Source organism: Rutidosis leptorrhynchoides, chromosome 1 (genome assembly GCF_046630445.1).
Source record: "Rutidosis leptorrhynchoides isolate AG116_Rl617_1_P2 chromosome 1, CSIRO_AGI_Rlap_v1, whole genome shotgun sequence".
Classification (NCBI taxonomy): Eukaryota; Viridiplantae; Streptophyta; class Magnoliopsida; order Asterales; family Asteraceae; genus Rutidosis; species Rutidosis leptorrhynchoides.
The window spans coordinates 266,293,166-266,304,960 of record NC_092333.1 but is presented as its reverse complement, the minus strand read 5'-3'; the positions used below and the strand labels follow the sequence as shown (position 1 = coordinate 266,304,960).

Below are 11,795 nucleotides of genomic sequence, written 5' to 3'. Positions count from 1 at the left end.
TAACGTTTACATAACTTTGTTTACAAACCAACTTTATACAACTACGGTGTTACGTGAAAACATCATTAAAAATTGAAAACATCAGAGTCAACGCATAGTCAAACATGTCTTCAGACCCTCCGCAACACCCATCCTGAACAGCAGTACCTAAACCTGCAAGGGTGGAAATGTGGGGGAATTAGCACAACTGCTAAGTGAATGGATATTATCTAACAGATCATGCATAAGCAACTAAACATGCAAAGGTCACAGATATGCTAACCTCCTGAACTAGCATATAAAAACAACTGACAATATGAGGATCAGTGGCTTGTACGAGCACATGACTTAGTTGATCAAGCTACAGTCTACCGATAGTCCGCTTTACTGACTCCACTGCATAACCGTCCAGACGCAACACATGCGTCCTTCTATGCTACACTGAATAATCAGTAACACCATGACCCGACCAGGCTACCACAGTTTACCTCACATCAACCCTACCTTGCCAACTCGGTGGGTTCCCAACCTTGCCGCCTCGGTTGGTGTCGAACTAACAGTGCGCACATAATTTCACAGATATTCAGTCATGCAATCGTCCTAACTAGCATGGCAACATCTAACTACACATGGCAATCATACAAGGCATAAACATAATAATAAAGAGTCTGAACAAGTAGCGTGTCAGCTACTTAATACTCTATCCGGAGATAGACCCACTCACCGAATACCAGCAATAAGCTCAGATAATCTATCACTGAGCGGCTTCCTTATCCTTATCACATGAACATAAGGCAAATCAAGTTAGTTTCTGTCTGTTAACACAAAACAGCACAGTACAGAAAATCAGTCACAAAAAAGCGCCGCTAAAAGGCCACCTAACACTTATGCATTTTCAGAATTTACATCCTGATAATCATAAGTCACGCGGACAGCATAACGGCTAGGAAACAGCTAAATTAAACAACAACTACTGATCTGATATGCATCCGTACAGTTGCACATGCATCCGTACGGTTGCAAGTCCATCTGTACGATTGCATCGTGCATCCGTACGGTTGCACACTTCCTGCCCGGTTGCACCAACACCACTGCATCCGTACGGTTACACATGCACTCGTACGGTTGCACCATGTACCCGTGCGGTTGCAAGCTGCAACCGTACGGTTGTGTTCATCGTGCAGCAGCAGCAGAAAACTGACGGGTTTCGACCTAAAGTCACCAATTGGTGCTCTAGAGCTCGTTTCTTACCTTTAAACTGACCAAATCATATACACTTAACATCAATAAGCATAAACCCATAAGATTTTGACACAAACAACATCAAAATCAATCATTTTGACTCAAAATTGCTCTTTTGACAAAGTTAACACAAAATCATCATTTTCTTAAAGATTAGACCTTGAAACTCTTTGATTCTTACCTCAATAGACTCTGTAAATTGTAAAGAACAAGATAATATGAATGATTTGAGCTCTAGAACACAAATTAGAAATCTAGGGTTTGATGGAATGAGATTGAGAGTGTACGGGGTGTTTGAGAATTTTCCAGAAAATGAGAGAAGGAGCTGGTCACAAGCTTATATATGTGGGTTAAATAACATACCCCATCACACACGGGTATTTACCAGTTATCTATTAACTTTCGTACTTAATTTGACTGCCCTAACGGAGTCCAAATTAAATAAACGAACCTGCTCTGTGACCCTTGTCACAAACTGGTCTTAACCAAATAATAAAATAACACTAAACATATAATTAAAATAAAAGCAAAATTAACCACACAATTATGCCTAAGGGCAATAAAGTCATCTTACATCTAGGCCCGATCTGAGGATGTTACAATATATAAGTCAACATTAGTCAACATCCGTTTCGACCCCGTCTCGGCCCCGTTTTTTCCGTTACGATGTTTTGAGGTCGCTACCGTTTCGGCCCAGTCTCGCGTCTTTTTCAACCTTGTCTAGAAGGCAACAATAGTAATTTGATCTTTCCTTTCTCTTTTATCTTTGCTATGACCCGTTCAATTGCTCAAGAACATCTGTGTTTTGTAGTCCATGTTTTCTTCTCAAACTTAAACCCACTAGATTTAAGAAAACACTTTCTCATTTAGTCACAAACTTGAATCTAAACACAGCTCCAAAGCACTACAAGTATTATTAATTACCTCTAAAGCTTTAGGCAAATCTAGAATTAATTAAATTAAAATTAAAATTATATATCAATTGAAAGTATGATTTTACTGTTCACCGGAATTAAATACTCCATAAATCATTTAGGAGTATTTTCGTCTTTTCAGTATACGAGATATTTATCACGGCTAAACACAAGATCTAAAAACCGAACTTAAGACCTAAGATTTCAATGTATCGCATTTTAATGCGTAATTATGACTTTTAAATACGCACTTTCGATCAAGCTTTCTTCAACAATCAGATCTGAACGATTACTCTCAAATCGAATAATGAAACCCAGAAATACGGAGTATAAAACTCAGGAAATAATAAAACCAAGGACAAAAAATCTAAATCTTAATTGATAAAGATACCACTACATTCAGATATCAAGAAACATTTCAAACCCTCAATTACAGTTGATAAAGATTCTGCCACATCTATAATATCAGAAATGAAGATTTCGGATTTCAACACAATGCTTGATAAAGTAACACCACAAACACTAATAAAGAATCCACTCCTAGTTACCGGAATCAAAGATTCGTAAAAACAATGAGATTTTAGTAAACAGAGACAAAAAGGACAATTGTCTACAAATCAGCCAATAGGAATAAGTGACATAATCTGCAAAAGCCTGCCCATTTGTAATGCTCATTCCATGAAAAAGAAGCAGACAATGATAGATGAGAATCTTTCTTAGACAACCAAACATTCTAGAACAGTCACACACATGTTATGCATATGACTTGATCGGTTAATTGAAATCATAACTTAAATATCGAATTGTGTCAGCAAGTTGGCCCTTTAGAAAGAAAACAACGTCTTCTGCTGGTTCAACTAAGGTTCGCCTGCTGGTTGAACTATAATCCTCCAGCTGAGTGAACTAGTTTTATCGACCAAATGAAAACTCTGTTAGTTCGTCTGAGCACTTTTTTGCTGAGTGAGTTCCAGTTCTGCTGGATGAACTAAAGTTTTTCTACTAGCTATTCTGCTGACTCTTCTTTAAAGTAAATGGGAATAAATGCATGGTTGAATGCATGTGTGACACGCACCGTGTTGAGTTTGGCTAAAGGTGAATTATTTTCAAATTTACAGGGGTCATTAAAGTCGCAAACTCGAGATGGGTCCACGCACATGCAATAACTTAGGGTCGCGAGTTTGGCAAAGTCGGGATGGTTGAGTCCCATGTGTGTCACACTCGGCACGCTTTCGTGGCTCAGACCCGTGTTCTATCCTGGCAAATAAAACACACTTTTTGTTTGGCACTTTCAGAAATACTTGTTCCATAAAAAACTTTGTTGACCATCTTTGTTCAATAAATGGTTTAGCATAGATCCTTGTTAGAAAAAAATTTGTTTTTAGTTTTGTGTTTTTAAACACAAAACAATAGATAAAACTTTTTAATGAATATTTATTATTTATTTATTTATAGAAAATGTTGGAAAGTGATTGAGAGATGAAAAGAAAGTAGTTTAGGGCGTTAAGCCCCTTTAACGAATCAACAGAAAGCAATAAAGGTGAAAGAAGGAAATACCGTAAGAATGGAGGAACAAAAGTCGTGGTGCGAAAACCTCGTTTCTTCATTCGTTGATACCTTCGTTGATTTCTGCGTCACCGATGGCATGTTCTTACCTCCTTCCTCCCCTCAATCTCAATCTCAATCTCAACACCAGCAGCAGCTGCAAACTTATTATTCTTCTTCTTCTTCTTCCAATAACGATACTCTTAATCTTAATAAGGATAATAAGGATCGTTTAATTGCTGTCGGTGACCTCCATGGCGACCTTCCCAAAACCAAGGAGTCCCTCCGTATGGCCGGACTTATTGACTCCGATGATTCATGGTCCGGCGGTTCTTCAACCCTCGTCCAGATCGGCGATGTTCTTGACCGCGGTGGTCAAGAACTTAAAATTCTCTACTTTTTAGAGAAACTCAAACGACAAGCTCTTAAATCGGGTGGAAATGTCATTACTATGAACGGTAATCACGAAATCATGAATGTTGATGGTGATTTCAGGTATGTTACTCCATCTGCTCTTGATGAATTCAACAATTGGGCGTATTGGTACTCCATTGGTGATCAAATCAAGACCTTACATTTACATCAAAATGCACACGACCTGTTCGATGGTATTCCTCTAAGTTTCCCTCGCGTTAAACGCGAATACGTCCAGGGTTTTAGAAATCGTATTGCTGCGTTACGTCCAAATGGTCCTATTGCTACCAGGTTCCTATCAAAGAATCTAACTGTTGTTGTAGTTGATGAATCTGTGTTTGTTCATGGTGGGATTTTGCCTAATCATGTTGATTACGGGTTCCAACGGATTAATCAAGAGGTTAGTGATTGGATTAATGGATTTAATAAAAGAGTCGACTCGAATTTAGTTAGAGGACGAAACTCTCTTGTTTGGTCTAGGATATTTTCGAATGAGCTTCCTAAAGACTGCGATTGTAGTTTGCTTCAACATGTTCTTGAAACAATTCCGGGCGCTAGGAGAATGATTATGGGTCATACGATTCAAAGTTCTGGTATTAATGCAGTTTGCGATAACACAGCTATTAGGATTGACGTTGGTATGTCGAAAGGCTGCATTAATGGTTTGCCCGAGGTTCTCGAGATTACTCAGCGTTCAGGTGTACGCATCCTCACATCACGACAATTACAACAAATCCCTGCGATCGTTGATTCACCTGATATCCTCATTCCTCTCCCTAAACAAGTCAAAGTCGAAGCTTAGAAGCTTAGACTACTTATTTACGACCCGTTAACTTGGGATCATTATTTATAATTGTGCTGTTAGGGTATTAGTTTAGTTCCAATGTATTTGCAAATCTTATTGGTTTTCTGCTTTGAATATTCAGCAGCAAACAGTTACTCGGTCTTTGTTTGATTCGTTAGGTTTTGTGTTTTAGATCTTGTTAAATTACTCAATTAATAGCTTCACATGCTTATAAAAACTGGGTTGTGTCCTATTTAAGCTTTACATGTTATTTGCTGCACTATATATAACAATGACAACACAATAACTTGAAATCAACTAACACACAACATTCTTATTACTGTTTTATTACGATAAATTAGTATTCTCTCAACAATCCACCATATATAGTATAGTAATGGCACCAAACACCCTTGTTAAAATAAAGATAGAAATTAATAATAATACAAAAGCGCGCGCGCACACACACTAAACTGAAAACAATAATCACACAAATCTGTTAAATGGTTTCCTCCCCAGTGAAGCAGGCACAGAAACGGCAGAATTGATGCTCATATTCCCTACAGACCTCGGAGACCCGTTCCTACTACGATTGTTGTTATTTGGTGTAAAAGGGAACGAAAACCTTCTTTTAGACGACGTCACACTGCCTGGGGTACTGGGTGAAACCCGGTCCTTCGGATTACTCGTTGGTCTTGCTTTGGCTTTTGCGGATATCGTCGGGCTCATGTAGTTTGGAACCGAAAATGCTGGGCAGCTCATCATGCTATCGTCATCCTTCACTGAATAAGGAGAGCCTTTGCCTCCCGATGCTTGAAAATATTTCATTATTCGGTTTGGGGGAGTTCTGCTTCTTGTTCTTGAAGGAGCTGACGACATTGGTGTAGTTGGTGTGTCGAGCTGCTTGTGAGTCGGTTTATGAATTGGAGTTGGATTTGGCTTAAAAGACGTGGATGTAAACTGACGATTCGTTAGCGGCTGAGGAGTATTATTAGAAGGCAGTTGCCGGTCTAGCCAGCACCAGGGGTACCCACCAGTTCGGATGTCCATCTGAGAAGTCTGACCTGCTGCTGATGTTGGTGTGGCTTTCCCTAACTGAAGAAACAAGATTAAAATTAGAAATACCATCATAACCCAAGGTTGGAGAAGTCGGAGACATAGACGACTCGGTCAGGAATATGTATTTTAAAATTAAACACAATTTAGAGTTTGGGTTTTGGGATTTTAGGGGCTTGTATTTATTGTTTAGATTCAAAAAGAGTAGTTTTTTCTTAAAAAAATAATTTATTTTTTTGACGTACATACATTTGACGTACATAATTTATGTTTTCAAAGCTAATGAAAAAGACTAACGACTACTGGAAAAGGACTAAAAAAATACTAATGTTTAGGACTTAAAAATTAGGGTTTAAGTTTTAGATTATAGGGTTTGGGGTTTGGAATTTTGACCTAACTACCTTGAATTTGACCGACTTTGACTGCCACCGTTTACAACACTGTTTTAACCAATACTAGAAGAGATCTCAAACATGATATAACAGCTATAGTGTTTACGTTAGGTTTACCTTATGTGAATATGCATAGGCCATGGCTCTTTCTCTCTTAATTATTGCCTCTACTTTTTTCTGCGACCTGGCGTCTCTCTCCTCTTTCGTAATGAAGCTATCATCCCAGTATTCATCATCCATCTCCGACTATATTCATGTTAATAAATCACATATGGATTAGTTTTATTAACCACACTTCCTAAAAAAATAATTCACAGAGTCTTTCATCTAATCAATTTAATAAAATGTAAAATTCGTCAGGCGGAAAAACCATCAAAAAACGACGATGGTTCGTGGAGTTTCCACAGAAAGACCCCTTTGGTTCTGCAAACGGTTCACAACTATATCTAGGGCTTATGAAACCTGAAATCCTTCTTTTTTTATATTTGGGAACTTAAATCTATATGTCTTTGGACCTTCTGTTAATGTCTAGGTACCATCTTGACAAGTCTATTTGGGCTCCAGAGCACTGTATACGTAATTGGTTGGGAGGACGTAACTGATTTCTACTATGTAGAAAAATTTAAATCAAGAAACTTCAAAGTTAAGTGGTCTAAATTTGAGATGAATTCATTGCTTTTTGGTATTATTGAGATGCAATATGTTACAAACATTACGAGTTAAGCTTACCGGGTTGTTTTCAAGTGAACTCTCGACTTGTTTATCATTGTTTGTCTTTCGTTTGAGGGTTTGGTTCTCTAACATTTGTATTCTTCGTGACTGAATTTGTGTTTGGACTCTCACCAAAAGCTGCATCTGCTTCATAGCATTGACTGTCTGTCGTTTCACATTTTGACCTTTTATAACTCCCTGAAGCCTTACTTGACCTGTCAAACCTTTAACCTTCCTCCTTGCCTGTATCATATTCATTCATCATGTATCAAAATGGAACCGGTAAGTACAGTATCTAAATTGACCTTCATGGAGAATAGGGATTAGTTATATCAATTGACCTTTTTATATAATGATAAATAAATAAATGCTTATTACCAAATGACCTCTATAGGCAGCCTGGATGCTGGTAGCTGAGATGTTTTGTTGTTGTTGAGTCGGTTGTGGTCTATGGCTAATTTCTATTGGTCGATGATCATCTACTTTAGGTGAATAAGTTGATGCAGGCCTTGGAGGAGTGGAGGTGACTTTTGCCCTTGAAATTGGAGATAAAGGCCTTCCAGAAGAAGAGGAAGGTTGTTCTTGTTTCTGTTGTTGCTGGTACTGTTTTTGTTGTTGCTCCTGGTATACTTTTTGTTGTTGCTGCAGGTACTGTTTTTGTTGTTGTTGCTTTTTTTGTTGTTCTTGTTGTTGCCGTTCATGTTGTTGTTGTTTTTCTAGCTGTTGCTCTAGTTGATTTTGTTGTTGTTCTAGTTGTTGTTGCTGTTCTAATTGTTTTTGTTGTTGTTCTAATTGTTGTTGCCGTTGTTCATATTGTTGCTGCTGTTGTTGTTGCTGTTGTTGCGGTTGTTCTAGTTGTTGCTGTTGTTGCGGTTGTTCTAGTTGCTGTTGTTGCGGTTGTTCTAGTTGTTGTTGTGGTGGTGGTTGTTGTAGATGCGGGATAAATAAACGTTGTTGGTCAACTTCTTCCAATATTTTCTCGATACTAGTTGGTTCTCTAAAGAGAGGAATGAATGATGCATGTTTTAACCGTCCACCTCGTCCACCCTTCTTTTCTTTCCAACTTGTCTTGTCACCTTCCTGCAAGGCAAAAAACATCATTTTCACATCATGTGATTTTAGTAATCTAAACCCATCCCATAATTACATAATTATTATTAATTAAAAGATTTAAACCCTCTTAATTGCATAATACGAATATGAATAGCAAAGCTACTTACAGTCAGTAGCTTGTCCTTGGAGTTGGAGGTAAAAACCCTCTTAATTGCAGAAAACCAATTGCTCTTCTTTCCCATGTGCCTAGCATTACTTTTTCATTAACCCTGTAAATTCCTTTTTACAGGTTGTGTAAACATAAGAAATTAGGTTATTTAATTATTTGTTTAGTTTAGAAAATATTCTTAAATAAAAGCAGACAGAGATCCTGCAAACCAGCTGAACAAACAAAAACACACTTTGATGCATACAAGAGGGGAAGAAATTTTAGTTGAATTTCGTGATCCAATCTCACATGATTAAGTTTGTGGACTTGAGATAATAGTTACATATCTGAAACCCAAAGGGTAATATTCTTATCTATTTCAGGTTAATCTGAAACTAATTAATTTCCGGAACCAAAATCTTATCATCACCAAATTCACCAATAATATTATCTGTCTATCTATCTAATTACAATTTACAATTATTATAATTACAATAATAATAATAATAATTATTATTATATAATTATAATTATTATAATTATATAATTATAATAATTAGAGAAGAAAAAAGAAAGTTAAAATTAGAAATAAAAGGAGCAGCAAAGAGTTTCACCTTAATTAATTACTTAAATAATAGCAGAAAAGAATTTCTCAACCAAATACGACGCTGACACTGCTGCTGCTGATGATGATGATGAAGAAGATGATATCCCGTTAGTTCATCTGTCTGACCACTCACCCACACACACGCACACACACACGCACACACACACAGAAATAAAATTTGTTTGTAGCAGTTGAAAGATGTACGAAAGAGAAAGTAAGGTGATCAATAGTGGCATTTGTTGTTGGACACCTTTTTATGGTGCACGAATTTTGACTATTTCTCTATACGGAGCTACTTATTACTAGAATTTTCACATTTCTTTTTTTATTATTTTCTTTCTCTACATTTAATAGACATAGAGTAACTATAACTAAGTATAAGGTATCGGGGCATAAAACTTGCGGTTGTTCGTTGGATAGCTGTAAAGGTTTTTGTACGAAGCGGGTATTTCGTCATAAGTTAAATCGGGTTTCCAAGGCTAAGGTTTCTTCGGTTAATGGAGGTGCGTTGAATTCGGCTAAAGATAAAGGTAAGAAAGGCAAGGGCATTGCGGGCTGTTTGAGGGATCATGAAGAAGACTTGGAATATGGTGATGCGGTTCAAAACCTTTTTCGTGAAAAGTCGAGTGATGATCTTTCTAGTGGGCATGGTAAATTTGGTTTCTTTGAGGGGTGGGGAGGGTTTGATTCCTCCATCTCGGGGCACGCTCATCGGGGATCCTTCGGTGAATGTGTTGACGTACTCCTTTAATCCGGCCATTGAAGACAAGTTTGTTGGTTCGGCATCAAAGACGGGTTCCACTCCTTGTAAGGGTAAATCGGTGGGCGAGTAGCTCGGTTTTCTCTAGTTGGTTTCGTTAGTTGGTTTATTGTTGTTTCTTTTGCTTCTTTGTGTTTGTGTTGGTATGTTTTCTCGGTCGTTAGCGTTTTGGCTCAGGTTTTAGTGGCTTTGTTAGTTTCGTGGATGTCGTGAGCCATTTCACTTTTTTCTTGTACTTTGTGTAACATCCCGCGTTTTTCCGTTAAATTTATTTTAACACCGTTTTTTTTTTTTTTAGATAATACCTTCCGTTATCTAGATTCGTATCTTTCGTTGACTAACGTTCTAAATATTTCCGTTATTTGGTTATAACATCTCCCGGTTACTCTAGCGTTTTAAAATATTCGTTCGGTTAATTCACGCACCCGCTTTGAAACTTGAGGGACCGAAGTTGCCAAGTGGGCAAACTAGTTGACTAGGTCAACTTGTCAACACACTTTCCACCACTCATTCATTTCACATCCACCTCTCATCTCTTTCTCTGTTTTCTCTACTTCCATTTTTGAACTCAAACACCCAAATCATTCATTCATCATCTAAATTCGATCTAGGAGGCTTACAACAAAACAAATTACATATTCGTGATCCTCTCTTCATCCTCTACATTTTGGTACCAATTTCATCTCGTTTGGATAACATTTCTAAAACTCTAGATTTCTCTAATTCGTTTTATAGACTTGAAATGGTGTTAGTTAGTGTCTATGGCTCAAGTCTAACATGAATATATGTTTAGTTTGCTCGATTTGTTGTTTTGAGTAACTAGTTTGAATATGAAAAATGGGTGTGTTTAATCTTGAGTTTTGGATGATTAAATGTTGTTTAAATGTTAAAGTTCATGTATTAAATGTGTTACTAGCATCATTAGCTTCATTTTGATGTGTAGGTTGATTTAGAAAAGTTTCATTTACAAAATTATTGATTTCATGATTCTTGGTTAGGGTTTGATAGACTTTAAAATGAACTTTTGATGCATTGAATGCTTGTAAATGTTGTTAGTAAGTGTTTAGTTGCAATGTATGTTTAATTACCTTCGAAACGGCATATCGTATGTGTAAATTGGATTCCCGAATCATAAAATATGTTTTACGAACTTGAAACCTTGATAACGAACCTTTAATGATCACTTGACGAGAATTCAGTTATTGTAAATGATATTTTTGTGTGATGAAAAGTGTTTAGTCGTATTCCTCGTTAAATCACCTTTCCAACTATGTATGGTATGCGTTTTAAGTGTTTACGGTTCATTTGTTGTGTTAAAATGAGTTTTGGCTCGAGACTTGAACACTTGCACCAGCCTAGGTACCAGCTCACGTTGAGTGTTGCGGCGCGGTCATCCTTGGTCGTGGCGCGGCATTAGGCGTGTTTGGATTCTGATCAAACTTACACTTTTACGAAAAATGTTTGTTATGCTACGCACCTCCGATTCACATGTAACTTGTTCTAACATGCTTATATATGATTAAAAACCTCAGAAAAATAGTTCAAGACCCGACCCGAACGTGTTGACTTTTTCGTTGACTTTGACCAAAGTTTGACTTTTAGTCAAACTTAACCAAATACTTATGCGATCGTTCTAACGTGCTTTTATACTTGTATCTTGCATGAAACTTGACAACGTGACTCACATGTTATATATTCGAGTCGTAACGAGCCATAGGACTAATTGAACACATTTCGCCCGACCTTGCGTCGTAACCGGTTAATTGATACAACTTACTTGTTTAGGTCAAGACTAAGCAACTTTCATGCACACGTTTACTTTGTGAAGTACTTTTATACTCTTGCACCAGAGGTGAGATCATAGTCCTATCTTTTCAACAACTTTTATACTTTTAAATCATGGGATGAGAAACATATACAGTTTTATACTACATACTTTATACTTTGAACACAAGTACGAAAACAAACATTTCACGTGCGAGTTAGAACAAAAAAGCCCCAATTAAATTATCATTAGTTACACTTGCAGGGTGTAAACGTGAACTTATATTATGTGATCACATGGGCTTGACGAGCCTCATTCTGACGGTTCGCTACCGTTAGCGGATGAAATATATTTTCGAGTATAGTGTATGTTCTAACACTACGTAACAGGGTACAAAACAGTTAAGTTTGATAATTGGGTGCTCGCGA

The 11,795-nt window shown here is 37.2% G+C and overlaps 2 protein-coding genes across 2 annotated transcripts; one reads left to right on the top strand and one right to left on the bottom strand.

Annotated features, from left to right (window-relative positions):
• Nucleotides 1-3,684: 3,684 nt before the first annotated feature.
• Nucleotides 3,685-4,893, top strand: LOC139869313 (shewanella-like protein phosphatase 2). Its single transcript, XM_071857627.1, has one exon. The coding sequence runs from the start codon at nt 3,697-3,699 to the stop codon at nt 4,891-4,893; it is 1,197 nt and encodes a 398-aa protein (XP_071713728.1). The 5' UTR covers nt 3,685-3,696.
• A 439-nt stretch (nt 4,894-5,332) lies between these two features.
• On the bottom strand, nt 5,333-8,990 carry LOC139869305 (protein IQ-DOMAIN 13-like). Its single transcript, XM_071857619.1, has 6 exons — nt 8,850-8,990; nt 8,255-8,366; nt 7,413-8,114; nt 7,053-7,277; nt 6,441-6,569; nt 5,333-5,970 (listed from the first exon to the last, which is right to left on the bottom strand). The coding sequence occupies exons 2-6, from the start codon at nt 8,327-8,329 to the stop codon at nt 5,362-5,364; spliced, it is 1,740 nt and encodes a 579-aa protein (XP_071713720.1). The 5' UTR covers nt 8,330-8,366; nt 8,850-8,990; the 3' UTR covers nt 5,333-5,361.
• Nucleotides 8,991-11,795: the final 2,805 nt, after the last annotated feature.